Source organism: Ylistrum balloti, unplaced genomic scaffold (assembly GCF_031769215.1).
Source record: "Ylistrum balloti isolate Yb309-2 unplaced genomic scaffold, AGI_CSIRO_Ybal_v1 Utg370248, whole genome shotgun sequence".
NCBI classification, from domain to species: domain Eukaryota; kingdom Metazoa; phylum Mollusca; class Bivalvia; order Pectinida; family Pectinidae; genus Ylistrum; species Ylistrum balloti.
In genome coordinates, this window is record NW_026782199.1 from 1,540,569 (window position 1) to 1,563,688 (window position 23,120).

The 23,120-nt window shown below is 33.8% G+C and overlaps 1 protein-coding gene across 1 annotated transcript; it reads left to right on the forward strand.

Moving 5' to 3' along the window:
• Positions 1 to 106: 106 nt before the first annotated feature.
• Positions 107 to 14,241, forward strand: LOC132552452 (transitional endoplasmic reticulum ATPase). The gene is made up of 18 exons (XM_060216619.1): positions 107 to 189; positions 1,247 to 1,349; positions 1,772 to 1,944; positions 2,600 to 2,680; positions 4,507 to 4,699; positions 5,420 to 5,551; positions 5,943 to 6,045; positions 6,284 to 6,417; positions 6,714 to 6,849; positions 7,036 to 7,313; positions 7,447 to 7,569; positions 7,788 to 8,000; positions 8,449 to 8,533; positions 9,381 to 9,474; positions 9,820 to 9,949; positions 10,476 to 10,634; positions 12,345 to 12,502; positions 13,150 to 14,241. Exons 1-18 carry the CDS (start codon positions 173 to 175, stop codon positions 13,244 to 13,246), a joined length of 2,409 nt encoding a protein of 802 aa, XP_060072602.1. The 5' UTR covers positions 107 to 172; the 3' UTR covers positions 13,247 to 14,241.
• Positions 14,242 to 23,120: the final 8,879 nt, after the last annotated feature.

The window sequence follows — 23,120 nt, forward strand, 5'->3', positions numbered from 1 at the left end:
GGGGGGTGGGGGGTTGTTTTTGTTTTTGTTTGATTTCTTCATTAAATAGGACGACTGTCTTTCCGGATACTAGATTCCGTTGAACGATTTATTAATTACGACAAACTTACGGCCATTTTTGACTGAAGAGGACGTGGACCTCGCGTGAATATTATATTGAAAAAATATAGCGATGGCAGAAGGAACAAAGTGAGTATCGATTTTGAATCCAATCAAGAAGTGTATAAACTACATGTTTCTCAAAAATTGTGTTTACATTGGCTTTACTTTTAAAGTTACATCGCTTAAGGTTGTTCAATTTCCCTGCGTCATGACCGGTTTCGCAATGAGAATGGAAAACCGGGTGAAAACGGAAATCATATTATGTATGATAGCATTTTATCTAATTAAAGAACCAAACATTTGATGTTATGTTTATTCAAAAATTTTACCCAAACGAAAATTTAGGTAAATGCCTGAAAAAAAATACAAACTCTCTGTTCGGCTTTGTTCTGTCCAGGCAAGTTTTCATTTGGATCAGATCTTCGCAGTATCGATTTGCAGACGATCAAAGTCAGCTGTTTTTCATTGTCGGTTGTTGAACAGCATGATAATTATTTGAAATAACACCTGTTGTTTTATGTTTCGTTTTTGAAATTTGCTTTAATTAGGCATGATTTTAAAATTACGTTTTAATCTATAAATATATATTATCACATAGGTTTTCTTTGTTTATTTCGTACAGTGACGTCATTTACAATTTCGACTGCTCAAAGTAAACGTGTCGTCACGACTTAAACGAGATTTATATTCAATTCCGCTTTGTCATCTGTTACTATATAAGTGGTGATCACTGAATCATCTTTCATTACATATACTGCAGGTTTAGTATATAGTTGTATGTCTAGAGATTTTTGTGAGTAACACATCATATAGAGATGCCTCCAAGATTTGAAAACAAACCTTCTGACAATCTTGAAAGGTAAATTTTGTTCATGAAATGTTTTTTTTTCTTTTTCCTGCAGATTTATTGAAAAATTGTTTTTATGTAGACCAATAAATCTAGGTTAATAGTTATATTTACCAGAAATTGATCCCACAGATGCAGACTTTTATTAAGTCTGTGATGCCACAATGAGAAATCTGAATAATCTTTTTCCAGTTACTAGCATATAAGATGAGAGGGATATTCACATGAATGGTACCAAACTTGAGTTATAATTTTTAGTTGTGAGTTTGAAACAGACTTTGATATTTTCATTTCTAGTGATGACTTGGCAACAGCTATCCTTAAGCCAAAGGAGCGGCCAAACAGGCTTCTTGTGGAAGAAGCTATCAATGAAGACAACTCTGTTGTATCACTTTCGCAGGTTTGTATAAAATTAATTCCATTAACTTCATCTTACCCAAAGAATCTTTACTCTGGTTTCAAACAATCAATAATTTGAGAAAGAATAGATCTGTTGTCTGACTACAAAATAAATGCTGGAATTGCCATTCTTTTCAGTTACTTCATGAGGCTAACAAAATTGTGTAGGTGTATCAGAAGAGAATCCAGCAAATATTTAAATGATTGGTAACCTTTTATTTTTAAAAACAAAAATGTCAAGTTATCTTCTATTTATTTCTATTCTAGTACTAAATTTCTATTTTTATGAGCCGATGGTGTCAAAACACATTTTGGTTCAATAAAGATCAAAATATAATGTGCAATTTAGATAACTAGATCATAACAAAACCAAAATTCATGTAGCAAAATTGTGAAAGACAATGTGATCATGTTATTTTGCAGACTAAAATGGATGAGCTCCAGCTGTTCCGTGGAGACACAGTCCTTCTGAAGGGCAAGAGACGTAAGGAAACTGTATGCATTGTGTTATCAGATGATACAGTTACTGATGACAAAATCAGAATCAACAGATGTGTCAGAAACAACTTGAGAGTTCGTTTGGGAGATGTTGTGAGGTAAAGGAACTGTTTCGAAGAGATGCAAGGGCTCAAAAGCTTCAGTGACACCCCTTGAGATTTCAATGTAATTGCTAAAAAATTGAGAGACAAGGAATAAAGGCTTTAAAGTCCAGTATAATATAACATTATGTTGTTAAAATATCATTAACATAAACCCCTTGTATTTGCAGTGGAACAAAAGTGAAATTTCATCAAATAACATAAGCTTTCATAGTCAGCATTGTTAAACAAACAAACAAAAACAAAAATAATAACAAAGACAAAACAAAACAATGAATGAATGGCTGGCTTTGGTTTATTCCCAAAACCAATCTAATAAATTCATGATTATGGTCGGTTTGGAATTCTGGACATTTAAAGTGACTCATTATCAGGTGTTGGTCAGGTTGCAGGGATCAAGTGCCAGGTGCAAAAAATTCAAACTCAGTCATAACCTTCTTATTCATAGTTATTATTGTATATGTTTTTTTGTGATGATTGATAAAATATCATTTTTGGCTGAAATAAGAAGTAGTCATTTCATGGTGATACAATTTGACAATAATTATATATGACTGACTACAACTTTCACTTGTAATAAGCTATGATATAAAGGCAAAGTAATATGCTATAATATTAAGGCAGACTTAGAAAAAAAAACTTTTCTTTTTAGCATCCAAGCCTGCCCAGATGTAAAATATGGAAAGAGGATCCATGTTCTACCAATTGATGACACAGTGGAAGGACTCACTGGGTAAGTTAACATCACATTTTATATGAGGGTAATCAATATTTATTTTATCAATGCTCACCATAAAAGAACTTTTTAACATTTGAGAAAAAATTGTGATAGAAGTATTCTATTTCAGATTACATTCATTTTTCTTGTTGCAATGAACAGGTTATAAACTAGCTGCCCATTTATCATTTTCAAAAAGGCTTGTTCCTTAAAATATGCACTGTCTGATGACATTCCTGTATATAATTTGAACATTTTCAAATATGAATTTCATATTATGCGTACTCACCCTTAAACTTATCACTAGTCTTGGGTGAAGGACTTGCTGTACATCAGTTTGGAATAATAGAATCTCACCATCTCTGGTGTGAGATAGGGGGATATCAACCAGAGTCGGAGATGATTAAGTTGTCAAACACAAGACTGACAAAGACCAAGTGCAAGACAAAACATATTTTGTGTAAACAACACTTGGGCAGTGTATGAACAAGACCAACTCTTGTGCCTCGGACGCTTCACACATTTTGATTTAATTTTACGTATAATATGATTCAAGTGTGGAAGTCCCATATAATGATTCATAACCTATCTTATTTCAGCAGTGATGGTACACTGTTGTGAAGGGAAATTATAAAACAAGTGAAAATTCATAGATTATTTATGCAAACTTCTTAAATAAAAAATGATATAGTAATGTGAAATACAAAATGATATGGTAATGTGAAACCAATCACGTATGAGGCAAATCAATCGAAAGAACTCTTCAATATCTGCCCAACATGATAACTGGAAGACACATATCAATTTCAGCAGGTACTGACATACCTTGCATATCATACATATATCTGGATGGATGCCTTTACACACCTGGGCATGAATGTATGTGCAGGGTCACTACTTGGTCTCCAGATATGTTATCTGTACATTTTCATACAGACTAAGCAGGCTTAAAAGGTGGATATTGAACCATTGTTATAAACCATAATGATAACTATTATATATATCAGAATATGAATGAACATTTATTATTACATCTCAAAATTAAGACAGGATCATTAAATAAATATTCTTTCAAATAAACATTTACTTATTTCTTTATTATAGTACATGATAAAAAGTTGAAACATATTGCAAAATAGCACAAAATATCACATTTTGGGATAAACTGGCATTTAAAAAAATGAGTTTAGACAAAAAGCGAGTTTGGTAATGTTTTGGTGACAAAAAATAATCACTAATTATTTTGATATTCCTTATTAAATTTGAGTCAGGGGTTCATTCCTTTATGTAATACAGGAAAAATTGGATGTCTTGATGCTTTATCCATGTGAACTCACAGTCCAATGAACTAATTAGTGTCCTGTCATAACCACTGATTCCCTGTGATGAGCAGGTTCCAGGAGAAAGATATTTGGGATGAACAATGTGATGAATATATCATTTAACATTTATTTTTAGATTAAAACAATTTCTATTATTTTTAAAACATAATTTGGAGAGCAGTGAAAAACAATTTCCCATCAATAAAGACATTACAAAGAAAGATCAGAAAACGATCAAAATGATATTGCCTTTGGCTACTGGAAAGTTGTCCCTTAAATGTAAATAAAGGTGAGCAGTAAAGAAATAGAAGTCAAAATGACTTAAATTTGCCTTACCATCCATCAAAATACCATATGCCTGATTTTGTTTATATTATTGTTGCCTGCTTAGCTAAAACACAGTTCATCGCCTGGATCATGATTTACAGGCCATTGTATAGCTATCTAAACCGTAGCTGATTTTCGTCTTTGAAAAATAGAAAGTAAGTGATTATTAGCAATAATTTCTGTTCATTTCAGAAATATTTTCGAGGTGTACCTCAAGCCATACTTCATGGAAGCATACAGGCCCATAAAAAAAGGAGACATATTCCTTATCCGTGGAGGGATGAGAGGTGTGGAGTTCAAAGTGATTGCAACAGACCCTGATCCATACTGTATTGTAGCACCAGAGACTGTTATCCATTGTGAAGGGGAACCAGTCAAGAGAGAGGTAAAGTTTCGTTAAAATCATCATAGAATTTCAACATGATAGCCTTTTCATGGATGCTACCAATAGCTTCAAAGTAATTTTAGATTAATTATGATAGCACATTTATTACAAGATAATTTGAATTATATACATTTCTAATGTATCTTATAATGGTCTCCATAGTTGCTTTCATAAGATAATGTATGTTGGCTGTTTAAGATAATTTGAACTTGGAACATCCATTGGGAAGAGTAACCAGTAAAGAGAGCAGTAATTTTTTTGGACATTTTAATGCAGTGTTCACATTAATTATGGGCTGATAAAAAACCCAGTTTTCTTCAGTCTCTGTACCTACCTGCATGGAATTCACTGAACTGTGTGGGTTTCTCAACTGAGTAATTTTGCAGAATTTTCTATCTTCAAGTTTACACATTTGGATTTCATGACTTTGCCACCCATAAATTAAAAAAAAGTAAACTATGGCTTAAAGTGAAAAAAACTTTAGGATATTTTACTTTATATATCTGTTTTAATTATTCCTTGCTCAGCACAGATGGCAGTGGGTACAAACTATTGGGACTTTCTATTTCTTAAAAAGGTTTATGTTTTAAAAAAATATGTAATTATGTTTGACCAATTGAACAAATGGCTTAATGTTGTTGCTAGGGTAGTATTACTGAATTCATGTTTTGGGGCCGAAAGTCATCAACATTGTTATATTTTGTATGATTGGTCTTACAGGAGGAGGAAGAAGCTCTAAATGAGGTTGGCTATGATGACATTGGAGGATGCAGAAAACAACTTGCTCAGATTAAAGAAATGGTAGAGTTACCCCTGCGACATCCACAGCTCTTTAAAGCTATTGGTGTGAAGGTATGTATGAATTTGAAGAGATATTTCTCAATGGAGAGGGGTTTAACAGGTTATAAAGATGAGTAAAAAATGAATTAAAATTACTGTCAGATAAATTAATTTGGATGCCATTGCTGTTCAATGCCTCAATTGATCAAATATCAGGTTATCAGAAGTCAGAAATGAAACATGAAGTAACTTCACATATTGGTAGTTAGTTTATCTAACATAATCACATAACATCATCAGACGTCAAAACTGCAAATTTTTAGCTTACAAGTTATTTAGAGAAAACATAAATTGTCATTTATATTGTATGTAAATATTTGTAAATTTCAACAAAATCAATATACCAAACAAATATGTCACTTGAAAGATGTCAAGGAATACATATTTAGAGTTGTGTTTGTAGCCCCCTCGAGGTATCCTGCTGTACGGACCACCAGGAACTGGTAAAACTCTCATTGCTAGAGCTGTGGCTAATGAAACGGGTGCCTTCTTCTTTCTCATAAATGGTAAGAAACATAAAAATGTGGAAGTGCATTTGTTTGTAAACAATTTATCCTCTCTTTTTCTCCTAATTATGCAAGAAAGTTATCTTTTGTTTATATTTATGTTTGGTATCCACATTGACAAATTGCTTATCTTCAACAAATATATTCACGTATTATACAGTTCAACTTTGCATTTAAGACACTATTTTGGGTCAAAAATGATGTAAATTAACATGTTACTTTTATTTACAATCTACAGGTCCTGAAATTATGAGTAAGTTAGCTGGAGAATCTGAAAGCAACCTTCGGAAAGCCTTTGAAGAGGCAGAGAAAAATGCACCAGCCATCATCTTTATTGATGAGTTGGATGCAATCGCACCAAAGAGAGAAAAGGTTTGTACAGAAGTGCTTAAGTGTATTTTCTTTAATCAAGTAAATAATGCTTTTTTGCAATATTAATTTTGACTATAGGTATAAGTTTTGATCAACTAATTTCAAAGTTGTATAAAATTAGACAATACTTAGACACAAATTGATTGGAAAATGGAGTAACAATATTATAGCATATTACTTGATAATTTTAATCTCCATTTTCTGGAATAAAAAAGTTATAGTTATGAAATAAGTGGAAACAAATCTGTTAACTCTCTAACAATGTCTGATTTCTTCAAATATTTTTTATTTTGTAGACGCACGGAGAGGTAGAAAGAAGAATTGTATCACAACTTCTCACACTCATGGATGGTTTGAAACAGAGATCCCATGTCATTGTTATGGCAGCCACTAACAGACCTAACAGCATTGATACAGCTTTGAGAAGATTTGGTATGTTCCTTTTATATTAATATCTTTTTGAACATGGTTACTATCACATGTATGATTTTTTATGTGGTGTATTTATAGAAATTTTCCAGGGATTCTGACTGATAATGATATATATAGTACCACTTATTATCCCTAGTTATTTGGTTATTGAAAAAATCAATGTCATGATAAATCTTTTGTCTCTAGGACGATTCGACAGGGAAGTTGACATTGGTATCCCTGATGCCACTGGACGTTTGGAAATCCTACGCATTCACACAAAGAACATGAAACTTGGTGATGATGTAGATCTGGAACAGGTTGCCTCAGAGACCCATGGACATGTTGGTGCAGATTTGGCTGCTCTTTGTTCAGAGGCTGCTCTTCAGCAAATTCGAGAAAAGATGGATCTCATTGACTTAGAAGATGACACGATAGACGCTGAAGTACTTGACTCTTTAGCTGTGACCATGGAAGATTTCAGGGTAAGAAGAAAGATTTTTCATGCTGATAATTTTGTAAAATTATTTTCTAAAGGACAAGTGTACTATATTAAATTATGCACAAGACAATTATTGAATTTTGATGAACTTAAATAATTGAAAACTTTGCTTACAGTGGGCTTTGGGAAAGAGCAACCCAAGTGCTCTCAGGGAAACTGCCGTAGAGGTGCCAAGTGTCACATGGGATGATGTTGGTGGTTTGGAAAATGTCAAAAAGGAACTCCAGGAATTAGTTCAGGTAAGCCAACACTGAAAATATAGCAAGTGAATCAATCTTCATATTAAGAATAGAAGTTGAATTCAGATATGTATTATTGTTTATGCTTCACCATAATAAATTATATGATTACAAACAGAAATTCAAGTTGTAATGTGATATAGGTATATCAGTTACATTAAATTTCTGTCACACACACTTGATGTCTAGTGTAATATAATTGTGCTTTCTTGTTTTAGTATCCAGTAGAACATCCAGAGAAATTCATGAAGTTTGGAATGACACCCTCAAAAGGTGTTCTGTTCTATGGTCCACCTGGATGTGGTAAAACTTTGCTGGCTAAGGCCATTGCTAATGAATGCCAAGCCAACTTTATCTCAATCAAAGGTCCAGAACTGTTAACCATGTGGTTTGGAGAGTCAGAAGCCAATGTCAGAGACATTTTTGATAAGGTAAGTAGTGTTACTCTAGGTATATGGTTCCTGTACCAAGCATAAATCTATGACTCTTTAGGTACCCATGCTATTGATAAAATCAAGGTTGAAAAGAATAAGGACAATTTTCAGTTTAGAAAGAAATTGACTTAATTTGATTATCTTTGTATGAATATACTTAAAACCTTTTTGATGCAGTTGTTGGTGAGGTTATGGTGATAAGTTGACAAGCCATCAACAAGATATGTCCAGATAAAATTGCTGAAAACAAATTGCTAGGGGACCAAGGTTGGTCGAAGTAGTAGAATATTCCCAATATCTGTTACAACTTTGATTGTCAGTATCATAAAATACATCACACACAATAACACTGATAGTCATGGTTACAAGAACAGATAACTAATTGACAGGGAGGTTTATCTATTTGTTTACAAAAATAGATATTTATGTTTACCTTACATTTCAGGCTCGATCTGCTGCACCTTGTGTCCTGTTCTTCGATGAGTTAGATTCCATAGCAAAAGCCAGAGGTGGAAATGCAGGAGATGGAGGTAAGCGTGATTATGAAGAAAAGTTTTCATACTTGTGCCATTTAGAGGGATACGTTGTGTTACCTAAGTATGTCCTGTCTCTGTCCAACAGTTTTCATGTATATCTTGTCTCACACGGATGTTTTTATACCATCATTCATTTGAGGGGCATATGGTGTAAACCATTTTCTTCGAATTGGTGATGACTAATTACTTTAGTGACCTAAGTTTTTTAGGAACTTTTGACAAAATCTTACACAAATTTTAACTACAACATTACATTGATTTTAAGGTCAGTATTGCTCTTAAACTGTATATTTTTGAAAACATTGATACTTATTTGCTTGGAACAGAAGCATTCATGTCTTACAATATTTATGATTTTTATTAATTTAAGTTCATTTTAACATAGAAGTAAATTTTGATTAATTTGTTCAATTTACCAGTTTTATATTTTCACTGCTATTAAAGGTATTTCTACCAATCAGCAGACAGTTACTGGACATCCTGTGCATTTATATCCAAGCTATGATGCTTATTAACTCTTTTCTTGAAATTAATAAACCTAGCAACAAATAATCACTGTTGAATTTGGATGTCACCTGTTTTGCTTGCTTACACTAGTATCCATGACGTCACAATACACTGCCTAGAGCTTTTGTTCTGACGACGGCTCACCTACAGCCAAAAAATTTTAACAACGCTCCACAATAAACATCAAGTATGCAGAAGAACTATCATGTTGGACTCCCTCTCTAGCAACAAATAGATTTTACCATGTTAATGATTTGCGCATTTCTTGTGCAGTTGTAAAATGAAAACAGCTACAACACTGCTTTGAATGTCACTTGCTTCTTTGTTTGAACAGGTGGTGCTGCAGACAGAGTTATCAACCAGCTGCTTACAGAGATGGATGGTATGAGTGCAAAGAAAAATGTTTTCATCATTGGAGCCACAAACAGGTGTGTTGCATTTTGTTTTGCTGTAGATGCAGCAAGTTTGGCTGTTAAAAATATCTTTCATTTTTTACTGGAGTGATTCTGAGAGTATCTCAATGATTCAATACAAAATATGTGCCAATGTATCTTATTGAGGTGTTAAGATGCTCATAGAATTTTACGCAGCATGACCAGTGCCACTGGAACCTAATCAAACTAAATTTAGCCTAAGTGAGGAGATATTTTATTGAAAAATTTAAGGCATTTCTAACTGAGATTAACTTTATGTAACATATGATGTGTCTTGGAAATATACCTCGGTGAACTGTGTAGAGAATATTTAATTAATTGAAATTTGTTTATTTATAGACCAGATATCATTGATCCAGCCATTCTGCGACCTGGTCGTCTTGACCAACTGATCTACATTCCTCTTCCTGACAGCAAATCTAGAGTTTCTATTCTCAAGGCCAACCTCAGGAAATCACCTGTTTCTAAGGTATATAAAAATAATACATCAGAAGAAACAATTACAAACTGTAAAAAGATACCATAGAAGCTTTGAGGTTTTGTTTATTGGCTTAGTTCTTTGTCATGTAAAATTAATGGTCATGAAAATTTCTTGGTTCAAGGTCATGGTAAGACAGCCGAGAACTGTACAATAATTTTCTGAATTTATTTGGCATATCCTTTCCTTTCCTGAATGTCTTCCATCCTGTAAAAAATCTGATTGAAAACAGCAGTTTACATCACCATTAATTATTTTTTATTCCAACTTGCATATCAACGTTTTTGTTCAGAAGTTGATAGTGACATCATATGTTTTTGCTTTCAATTTTATTTATTTGTCATGCTGTTGGTGATGACCAGACTTCAGCAGATAAAATGGGAGAATGGTTGAGCTTCCCAATCTTTAATAAAAGATGTCTATATTATCAAAGTAGAAGTTATTTTGAATTCTTTGCCAACACATATTTTTGTTGTGACATGCCTATTATAACAAGGGTATGTAATGATTTGTCCAGGATGTTGATGTGGAATACCTAGCTAAGGTCACACAGGGCTTCAGTGGTGCTGATCTAACTGAGATCTGTCAGAGGGCATGTAAACTGGCCATCCGACAGTCTATAGAGGCAGAAATTAGGATGGAGAGGGAACGTGCCAACAACCCTGATGCAGATATGGTAAGGGAATCTTCTTAATGCTAATCTTGTATACGAGTGTAGTGTGCCCTTTATTATCCTTTGATAGGGCATGGAATAGCAGGATTGATGTATTTCACTTTTCAAACATGACACGCATCGTAGTATTTCATGTATCCTTCTTAAAAATTCAAACACATATTTTTGCTGCAAAATTATAATATTGTAAAAGTAATTAATTTTGTGCAATCAAATTTTAGTGTATAGGGGCTCATCCAAGATTAAATGTGAAGTGGTGATGTGGAAGGTGGGGGGGTGGAGGTGTCAGGAGGCACTTATTTCTTACCCCAACCACCCATACAATAAAATTTATTTAATGTCCAAGCATGTATACAATAGAGTTTCTGTCACTTTGTTACATAAGCAACCCCCAGAGAATTTTATTTTCAATGTTAACATTACACCCACAAAATATCATTCTGTTCCTCTTTTTTCACAGCCAAATAAATGTTACTTCCTTGAGCAAAAAAAAAATGCTGGTTTTCTTAAAAATTGATATAAAAAAATGTCAGTTGATTTTCCCAAAATGTATTAAAAACATGCTGAATATTTTCTATATCTGCATGCATAAACACTATAAATTTAGATTTTTCAAAACAGAAAAAAAATAATCAATAGGTCACCATGTATTTCAAACTGGGAAATTTGTCAATTTTCAATCTACCTTATTGTACAAATACTGGAAGTTTTCAAGGAATGAGTGTTTGGAAGTACTCATTATATGCTGTCTTTACTTTATTTATTATGCTGCCTGAAGGGAGAGCATAAAATCACTGCTTTGTCCATTTGTCCGTCCTTTCGTTTGTCCATCATAGTTTTGTCCGGAGCATAACACAAAATCAATAAGAGGTATCAACATAAAACTTCATAGGTAGATAGATCACAGCCAGGAGAGAACCATCACTCTCTTTTTCATAATTAAGGCTATATTGTTATTTTTCATACTTTAATTTTGTCCCAATCAGGGAGCATAAGTTGTCTCTGACGGCCCTTGTTTCACATGTTGTTATTATATTTTCTTGTCTTGTCAAATCCATGCAAAAAATTAAGCTTGCTTGTGGCTGGTACGCTACAATGTATTGAAGTGATATTGTATTACGAACATGCCATGAGTCAGCTTGATTAAAATCAACAAAAATGCTTACTAATGAATGGCCTCATTAAGGATTCCTGACCATTTTGGCTAAGCTGTGTGGCTACCTCATGTATATTCTAGTTTTCCTTTGCCAATTTTTCGAAGTTGTGTTAGTATTCATATCCCACGAGTTTAAAAAACAGCACAAGTTATCTCCCTTGAGCTTTTGAATTTTGAGCAAACATGCATTTGGAAGAATAAATTGACAATTTGATTTTGATCTCTTTAATAATCAAAACATTTGCATTGTTTAACCCATAAAATCTTATTTTTCTTTATCCCCACAACTTGAGTTTGTGAGTTTGTAATTGCACCAATCACACATAAAATGCATTTTAGTGTTTTCCCAACCACCAACCAAAAATTACATTTAAGCACTTAAAACACTTTTAGGACTTTTTGTGCCAAAATTATTGCAAAATGAGCATGTGTTAATTACATGCTGTTGATCTTGGTTATTTTCACTTTAGGTAAAGTGGACAGTGGTCATCATTTGATGCTACTCTACTAATCTTGAATTCATATTACTTTACAATATGCCTGTGTTTTGCCTCCAGGAAACAGAGGACTATGACCCTGTACCAGAAATATCAAGAGCTCACTTTGAGGAGTCAATGAAATTTGCCAGGAGATCAGTCAATGACAATGACATCAGGAAATACGAAATGTTTGCACAGACCTTGCAACAGAGTAGAGGATTTGGAGGAAACTTCAGGTAAATACTGAGCTCTCTTTGACGGCATGACGTTTATAATTAAAGGCTAATGAAACAGTCATTATTTAAAAAAAGATATGATTTGCAAGGTTAGTTGTTATTTAAAAAGATCAATACATACAGACATTGCAGCAACTTAAAGGAGTTATTCTGACTCTGATTTATCACCCATATCAAGATATAGTCATCTTCTGTTTGCTGCTATGAATTTACAACTCCTGAAAGGCAAGATGGTGGAATATAATGTAGGGGTGTGAGATCAATAATTTATCTGTAGTTTTCATTTTTAACCCCTTTTTTGTAATTCAGAATTATTAAACAAAGATCTTCCTTGGTAATTAATGTATTGCAACGCTTCCTATTTATTGTAATACTTTGCAAAGCTCTATTAAACCCAAGTATTTCATAGAGGTGACATTTGAAATATGATATCACTCAACTAAACTTTGTATAGCATTCTTAGCAATTTGTTGTAAAAATGTCCTTATTTATTTGTTAGAAATGCTTACTGGTAATAGTTTTAAAATAACCACTGCGAATCTCATAGATTTTGGAGCAATACTTGCTTTGTCAAGTTAGAGTTTATGTTCATATTCGTTGTATGGCTGTATAAATATATCATTAACAATCACTGTTTTCTCTTAAAGATTCCCAGGACAAAGTGAAGGCAGAAATGAGCCAAGGCAAGGTGGAAATTCTGGAGGAAACTTCAATGAACAAGATGATGATGACCTCTACAGTTAAACATAGATTTCTTCATAACCAGGATATCCCAATTCATACTCGGATAACAACATCTCTTTAATGTGACATTATATGAAATGCATCACTAACATCAATGTAAGTTGTGAAGATTTCCTGTGTCGTCTTCTTCGCAGCATGAGTTGTTGAGCATACTTTTTTCATTCATACAGACTTGGGATTATACTGCCATGATGTCTTCGATGTTATTTATTCACCTTTATAAATCATTTTATGTGCATAGTAAGTTTTTGTCAGAAAAATAATCATTGAGTTCCTAACACTGCATTGTTTGTTCTTAATCTTGATTCATAATTGTGTTCTCAATTAGCTGTTTTTAAGGAGTGTACAGTTATTGTTGCAACACCATCATAACAGTATGCTTTGTGTAATTGAAATGGAGGCAAGTGATTGGAATATTCTTCTCACAAAAATTGACTCTGCAGAACACAAGTTGAATAGAAGATCCAACTCTGAAAATAACATTTTGGATTGAAGATTCAACGAGGCACAAATGGATGATTCATGTTCTTTGTTGGTTAGTATAAGTTTTTATAGAAGTATCATTTAACAGGTATTTTTGTTTCTGTAAATGGATTACCTCCCTTTAAACCTTAAAGTACAGGTTATACGTCTCTTGGGCTTAATTTATTGTACTATTATTTTTCCATTTTATATATCCAGTGTATATAGATTCAATTAAGTTGTCCTGACTGATCAGATAGCCACCATTGGCTATATCTGGTGTTTGAAACAAATATATTAGATGCACGAAAATGATGATTTTGATGAATGCTTTTGTTGATACCGTAGCTTTTTTGAAGGTGAATGCACACATTTATATATAATTCCAGTGATGATATCTGGGGTCATTGATGCTTTGTCTTGTGATGTCAGTAGTGCTATGTAAGAAGAGAGTAAAGGACAAATCTTGTCATTGATCACAGATGGTCTGAAATGTGATTGAAAAAAAAATGAATAAAAAGTTCCTGAAAATATTTACAACATTTGTTTCCTTTGTAAGAACATGTGTCTTTTCTGTGCTAAAGTATTAGTGGTATTATCCCACTATTTTAGACTTCAAGCTATGACAGGATGTTTATTGTAAGGCATTGTCTGGCTAATTGGACATACATAATTTGTCAAGCCCATTTCATTGCTGTTTCATCTACTGTCAACAAAACACTATTTTTCTTGCGGGCCATTTCTAAATCAAGATGGGTCAATGTACTTAAATCAAGCCTGACAGATTTGATATTGTCATTTTGAAATTTGTTAAGGAATTTTGAGAAGTTATGGTAAAGCTGAATAGCTATGTTGATGAATTTCTGTCTGTGTATCTACCATACAAAAATGTGTATCTTTACCACTCACGTTCATGTTTTTGTAATTATTGATGTTCAGTCAGTTCACACCAGTATAACATGGATCAAGAGTGCACATCTTTGTGTCTTAACCAACCCATAAACCTGTAATAACTTGTATGTATTTAACCAACCTGTATGTCTTAAGCCACTCCAAACAGTTTTTAGGTGTTTTCAACCAATAAACACTTATCCACTTAACCAATCTATGTGTTTAACCACTCTCAAACAACCTGTGCGTTTTTGGCCACTCTCAACCATTCTACATATTTAGCAACTTTCAAACAATCTGTACATGTTCAGTCACTCTAAAAAATCTGAAGGTGTTTCACCATTCAAACAGTCTGTAGGTGTTTAACCTTTCAAACAATCTGAACGTATTTAACCTCTCCAACAATCTGTAGGTGTTTAACCACTCAAACAATCTACATGTTAGCTTTTCTCAACCGTCCTATGTGTTAACCTCTCTTAATCCATCCACGGCCCCAGGTGAAAATCACCTTGTCGCTTATTCAACCATTGTTCTAACCAATCAACATGTTTAACAGCTCTCAACTAATCTGCATGTGTGTAACATTTCTCCACCAGCTTGAATGTGTTTATAACCACTTTCATTTCTTGTCCATGATACGGTATGCATGTATACATTTTATCAGTACCAACTCGTATATTCACACTGTTTATATTCATATCTTAATAGCAGTCAATTATTAAATATTTTACCATTCTCCAACCGTTAATGCCACAGTTCTGGGAAAACGAGAATGCTGACATGTCAACAAAGTCAAAACTCAAAATCTGTAAAATATCAGAAAAATATACAGAGATTCCCAGAAATTCCGGCTGGAGTCATCGGCATCTTCTGTTGATCAACAACGCCCGTCATGTAAATGTTGGGTAATCCTATATTGTCACACTATCAAAAGGAGCAATAGAGATAGAACAACGAAATATCTGTGTATTTTGATGAACATAGAACACATCCAATATCAGATTCTATTTTAACTGGGATCATAATGGCGACCACGAAAGTTTCCAGTGTGTCAATAGTCTGTTGAAAGATCTTGTGATCATTTTTACGGTTTCCATATGTTTCATATTGGCCTTGGGGAAGTTTTTACGAAATACATACTCTAAGATTTAACAATCACATTCTAATATCGCGTCCAGCTTTCTTTAAAATAAGTGCTTATAACCAGAATAAATGCACTCCTTAAGTTTGGAATTTGGTATTGGAGATCATGGAGTAAAAAGCATTAACCAGGAAAAGAAGACCTTTATCTGGAGTAGATAATCCATAATACATGAAGTCCATTTCTAGAGAATAGTGTTTTACAATTAAATTCTAACCCTGATTGGTAGCACAATGGCAAACGTTTACACGAACTAGCATTAGCCGTTAATAGGAAAATTTGTTACAATGAAGAATAATTGGCCACTATTTCGTCTTTGGATAATGAATACATACGAATTTCCTGGCTATCAAACAAGTACAGTTTGTTTTGTAGGCAGGAAATATAAAAGTGCTTTACAGATTGTTAAAATCATCTGTAGATACAGATATTTTAATGCAAATCGCCTGGAATATCTCCACATTTGGACCAAAAAAGCTTGTATCTCCACATTTGGACCAAAAAAGCTTGTACCGTGTTTTACTTTCATTTAGGTTTTACACTGCATAATATACTCTGATAATGAATCCAACACACCATACTCTTGTTTCATCCACTCTTTTGTATAGCTTTCTCTGGGACCCATACGTATCCTAAATATCACATTCCAATTAATGGGAAAAGTCTAGATTTTTCAGACCCTTCCGGAAAAAAATGAAATAAAAATAGTAGCTAAAAAATTTAAAATAATAATTAGATCGGCAGTAACTACGTGTCCATCTTGTTTTTAGTTGTGAGGATAGATGGAACACGGACAAGCTGAAGGGGAGTGATTCTATGTTAGAAGTACAGCGGGAGATATTAGCCTCGAAAAAGGGAACCAGGCTTCAATGTTGCTGCCTTAAAGTGATAATTTTAGAAATGGTTTTTACTCGTAATGAATGTTACTCAGTTTTCAAATTGTGCAAGAAGTCCAACATGTGCATACAGGAAACGAAGCTACATTTTCTCGATTATGTTTGTCATTGTGGAAAAGAGCAAAATATAGTAAAATTAAAGCAAGATAACATAATTATCTCTGGTTTAACAGTTGATGTGTTCTAATAATGAAACTCCCAATATTCATGTATTTATAATTAAATGTGCAAGGCACAATTATTTCGCCACTTGACTTAAATATGTTCATAACGTGAACAGCGAGTGTAAATTAGTTAACAGATTATCGTTAGATCTAGCCAGTCGGCCTTGGAATGAAGCCAGCTTCCCCTGTCCTAGTAACAAATTATAATTACAAAATAAGTACGCCAGTAAACGCCGGATTCTTGAGATTCCTTTTAGTAAGTTGAGTTAAAAAAATCAAAGATATGCGGTAGAACGTAGAGAAAGAGAACATAATTTATTCAAATGCATATACACTTTCTAATACGTAAACAGAAACAAATCATTTCTAAAGATTAAGTCCGTAAAATTATTTATTGATTTCTGATAAATTATCCATCAGTGTCACTTGTCATGTTACAATTATAGAAAGTTTATTTTTTTATTATTTTTTTTTCATGAACTGTTCACAGAAATACGTAAATGTTCCATGTTAAGCTGTTCACGTGTCAAGAATAATGCCTCTTCGTAGAACAAGACGTGTCAACCTTACGTGAATCAGTGTGACAGTGATGTATATTACATACGCAGGTTTATCATTATAAAATTTACAAGGTCATCGTATGGGAAAAAATTACAGAATTGAACGTCACATATTAAAAGAACAATTCAGAATCTAAGTACCAAATACCACCACAATAGATTATACACATTGATGTATCTAAGTTATTCTGTAAAAATACACATATAAACAATGTTTGATGTTTTCTGAAATGTATTCTTGTTAAAATTTAATCTGTCTTAAATTACTCATATATTATTATCTGTGTAACCACATGGTCTATAGAATAGACTTAACATTTTCCCGCGTGGTCTACTGTAATCGCGATGTGAATTACCATGTTTGTTTTACTGGGAAATCTCAGAAATCATACCATTCATATAGCACATTTGCGCCAGTTTGACACTTGTCCGGTTCCTAAGAAAGTATTTTTCAAACAACATGAGCCCGGGTACTTTATCTTAGTGTTTAGCGATAATCTATACGGATTTTCTCTGATAGAGAGAGAGAGTGTGTGTGTGGAGGTAGTGTGTGTGTTTTTTTACCGTCTGTGTTAAAACAACATTGGTATTATTACATTGACTCTCATTTTAAAATGTGGAATTGATGAATCTGGCCGACATGGAGGCTGTCGCCGATATAGCAGAATGTGAGATCTCATTCAGAATACATAGTCGTAGTTTGGTGATATAATAGATACCTCATTATTTTTTTAATGTAAGCACATTCAAGTGCAAATATAACGACTGTTAATTTCTATTTAGGAAACAACATCTAAAACGCAGATCTTTGGAGGCAATGAACACCATTTAGGTGTGAAAGGAAATAAACAAAACATTGACCTGATGTCTCTTTACAGCGATTTACATGTATTTACTAATTACAGAACCGTTTTCAGCATTACTCAATATGACACAGGTTTAATAGCACCCTTTATTTGTTTAGATATCTTGTCATCGCGTTCCTTTCGAACCTTTTTGACCTTGGTCCCATGTAAAGTAATTAAGTATTTTCATTTCAAAACACGTACGTTTGTATTTAACAGAAAATGGTGCTAAATGGACAACATCGGCCAGCCAAGATTTCTTAGAAGCCAAACAAATACCCATTTCCTCTCTTGACAATTTGATTTTTTGGTCAAGGTGTATGTAGCCAAGATTATCTGTAGATAGTGTGTGAGGTACCGCACAACCATTGAATTTTAAATTTATACTAACTCACTGAGATTAGACGCTATACCGTCAGTCTTTCAAATGTTTACGTCACCAAAGCAAAAGACAAGGAGAAAACGTCTCGAGAATGCCGTGGGACACAACAAGTATATTCAAGATGGATCTGTTGAATAATCCTCTATGAAGAGTATATCTGGTGTCTTTTTTCCGATGTCGTAAAACCATTACTTTTCGTAGGGAATTCCACGAATCAATCTACAATGAAAGTATTTGCAGATACTTTTACCTACTCAGCAACGAGACCAGAGTCCACGAAATACTTTTAAATGCACGAAATTTGGGACCCCGAAATATGTTACAGAGTGTGTTTGTTTTGTTGAATTTTGTAGTGGTATAGACTACACTTTAATAGAGTAAAGCTGTGAAGCGAGAAAAATACAAAGGTGAATAAAAAGTTACCTACGGATGAATATTTGAAGCATCTGTGCCCTCATCCATGTCACCAGCCTCAGATGTGACAGACAATGCTCATGATATATCGAATGTCAGCCAGCTACATCGCTTCTCCAGTGAATGTCACATTACGGACAACAAAGTTGGCATACTATGATTAATAACCTATTAGATATTTTAAGTTATCTTTCAAGTGCATTTCAAAATCTTATCTAGGACTTTAATACTTTTGTTATACAATGTGTGTCATTGTTGTATGTAAGCATATGTAAGGTGAAATTTTTATATACAATATATCAGACATACAGAATATTGTAGCTCGTGTACTGTGTCGTTACACATTTTCAGTTAAGAAAATCATGTTGATTCATTCTAATATATCCATAATACTACACTATTCAAAAGATTTCGAGCTTCACTTCCCAAGGACGTGACGTTTAAGTATATAATTTCATTAGCTGTAGAGGAGGAAACACTCTTTGATTGAATTAAATGGTTTATATTTTAATTTATGTTATGTATGTTAACATATAGACAAAAATCTGCGATAATATACAGGACAATACATATATTTTATATATCATACAGTGTGACCTGACATTACAGTGTGACCTGACATTACAGTGTGACCTTACATTACAACGTGACCTTACCTTACAGCATGGCCTTACCTTACAGCATGACCTTACATTACAACGTGACCTTACCTTACAGCATGACCTTACCTTACAGCATGACCTTACATTACCACGTGACCTTACATTACAGCATGACATGACTTTACAGTGTGACCTTACCTTACAGCATGACCTTACATTACAGCGTGATCTTACATTACAGTATGACCTTACATTACAGCGTGACCTGATATTACAGCATGACCTTACATTACAGCATGTACCTTACCTTACAGCATGACCTTACATTACAGAATGACCTTACATTACAGTGTGACCTTACATTACAGCATGACCTTACATTACAACGTGACCTTACATTACAGCATGACCTGACATTACAGTGTGACCTTACCTTACAGCATGACCTTACATTACAGCGTGACCTTACATTACAGCATGACCTTACATTACAGCGTGACCTGATATTACAGCATGACCTTACATTACAGCATGACCTTACCTTACAGCATGACCTTACATTACAGCATGACCTTACCTTACAGTGTGACCTTACATTACAGCATGACCTTACATTACAACGTGACCTTACATTACAGCATGACCTGACATTACAGTGTGACCTTACATTACAGCATGACCTTACATTACAACATGACCTTACATTACAGCGTGACCTGATATTACAGCATGACCTTACCTTACAGCATGACCTTACATTACAGTGTGACCTGATATTACAGCATGACCTTACATTACAGCATGACCTTACATTACAGCATGACCTTACATTACAGTGTGACCTTACATTACAGCGTGACCTTACATTACAGCATGACCTGACATTACAGTGTGACCTTACCTTACAGCATGACCTCACATTACAGCGTGACCTTACATTACAGCATGACCTTACATTATATCGTGACCTGATATTACAGCATGACCTTATATTACAGCATGATCTTACCTTACAGCATGACCTTACATTACAGCATGACCTTACATTACAGCATGACCTTACCTTACAGCATGACCTTACATTACAGTGTGACCTTACATTACAGCGTGACCTGATATTACAGCGTGACCTGATATTACAGTGTGACCTTACATTACAGCATGACCTTACATTACAGCATGACCTTACCTTACAGCATGACCTTACATTACAGTGTGACCTTACATTACAGTGTGACCTTACATTACAGCGTGACCTGATATTACAGTGTGACCTTACATTACAGCATGACCTTACATTACAACGTGACCTTACATTACAGCATGACCTGACATTACAGTGTGATCTTACCTTACAGCATGACCTTACATTACAGCGTGACCTGATATTACAGCATGACCTTACATTACAGCATGACCTTACATTACAGTGTGACCTGATATTACAGCATGACCTTACATTACAGCATGACCTTACCTTACAGCATGACCTTACATTACAGCGTGACCTTACATTACAGCGTGACCTTACATTACAGCATGACCTTACATTACAGCATGACCTTACATTACAGCATGACCTTACATTACAGCGTGACCTTACATTACTGAATGGTGCAATGTTATACCTCAATGGTTAGCAATCGTTGGGTCAGACTTGTTTTGTGAAAAACACATTTGTTTCATTTCCATTTTACAAGGAAATGTGCAAAAAGTCAAGTATTGAGCAAGCGTGGTTTAAAACAAAAAGTAAACAAAAATATTAATGTTTTATACATTTGTTGAAGAACCTACCTGGGTACAGAAGTTAATTATTATCAGTTAAATTTTAAATATGAATTTATTGTTTTATTTAGTTATATGCAAGAACGTTAAGTTGCAATGTCAAGACGAAGAGTGGGATCGCGTTGATGATTTCGACAAAGGCTAATTACAGAAGCAATATAAGTTTATTGAATTTTATATGGTGGTATATATTATGTTTTATATTTAATATGGTGGTATATATTATGTTTTGTATTTTAATATGGTGGTATATATTATGTTTTGTATTTTAATAAGGTGGTATATATTATGTTTTTATTTAATATGGTGGTATATATTATATTTTATATTTAATATGTTGGTATATATTATGTTTTGTATTTTAATATGGTGGTATATATTATGTTTTATATTTAATATGATGGTGTATATATTGTGTTTTTCATTTAATATGGTGGTATATGTTATGTTCTTATATACGTCACTTTTTATCAATATGTAACAAAAAAGTGAAGGAATGCGAACATAATGCATAATGCTTTTCCAGTGACTTATATTATTCTATTCAAATCTTAATTTAAATCATTTAACATTCATCATGGAAATGAAAAAAAGAATTAAAAACGGCGTTTCAAGTTGTTTTTAATATTGATTCTATAAAGCAAAGAAATTTGTTCAAACATTAAATGACGAAATAGGAGTGGAACTTCTTTATGGAGTCATATACTTGCGTAATCAATATTAACTAATATGGTTATAAATTGAATCTATTGATTACGATAACTGATATGTAGTGATGACGTAGAAATGACCGATCTGATGACGTCATTTCAAGTTCTAGTTTCGATTTAATCTTTTTAAGCATAAAGAGAACATTGGTGGACTGTTATCGTCCAGAGTGGAAAAAAACATGTGCCTTGTGGTGTATTTGGTGGGACTAATAGATATAATATTGTATCAAAAGTAATAGTTAAGAAATAAAGGAATTTAAGAACAGATCACACAAACAAACAATATCAGAAAGAAAGAAATCTGACAGAAAATGATTATATCTAACTGACAAAAGACACCCTTGTGTAGTGAACCATGCCTTTATATCTAACTGACAACAGACACACTGGTGTAGTGAACCGTGACTTTATATCTAACTGACAATAGACACACTGGTGTAGTGAACCGTGACTTTATATCTAACTGACAATAGACACCCCGATGTAGTGAACCGTGACTTTATATCTAACTGACAATAGACACCCTGGTGTAGTGAACCGTGACTCTATATCTAACTGACAACAGACATACTGGTGCAGTGAACCATGACTTTAAATCTGACAATAGACACACTGGTGTAGTGAACCGTGACTTTATATCTGACAACAGACACCCTGGTGTAGGGAACCATGACTTTATCTCTAACTGACAAGAGACACACTGGTGTAGGGAACTATGACTTTATATGTAACTGACAACAGACACCCTGGTGTAGGGAACAGGGACTTTATATCTAACTGACAATACACACAATGGTGTAGGGAACCCTGACTTGATATCTAACTGACAACAGACACCCTGGTGTAGGGAGCCGTGACTTTATATGTAACTGACAACAGACACCCTGGTGTAGGGAACAGGGACTTAATATCTAACTGACAACAGACACCCTGGTGTAGGGAACAGAGACTTAATATCTAACTGACAACAGACATCCTGGTGTAGGGAACCGTGGCTTTATATCTGACAACAGACACTGGTG

Coding starts and splice junctions, on each gene's coding strand:
- LOC132552452 (XM_060216619.1), top strand. Junction 7,314..7,446: donor TGACCATGGAAGATTTCAGG/GTAAGAAGAAAG, acceptor CTTTGCTTACAG/TGGGCTTTGGGAAAGAGCAA. Junction 12,503..13,149: donor GGATTTGGAGGAAACTTCAG/GTAAATACTGAG, acceptor TTTCTCTTAAAG/ATTCCCAGGACAAAGTGAAG.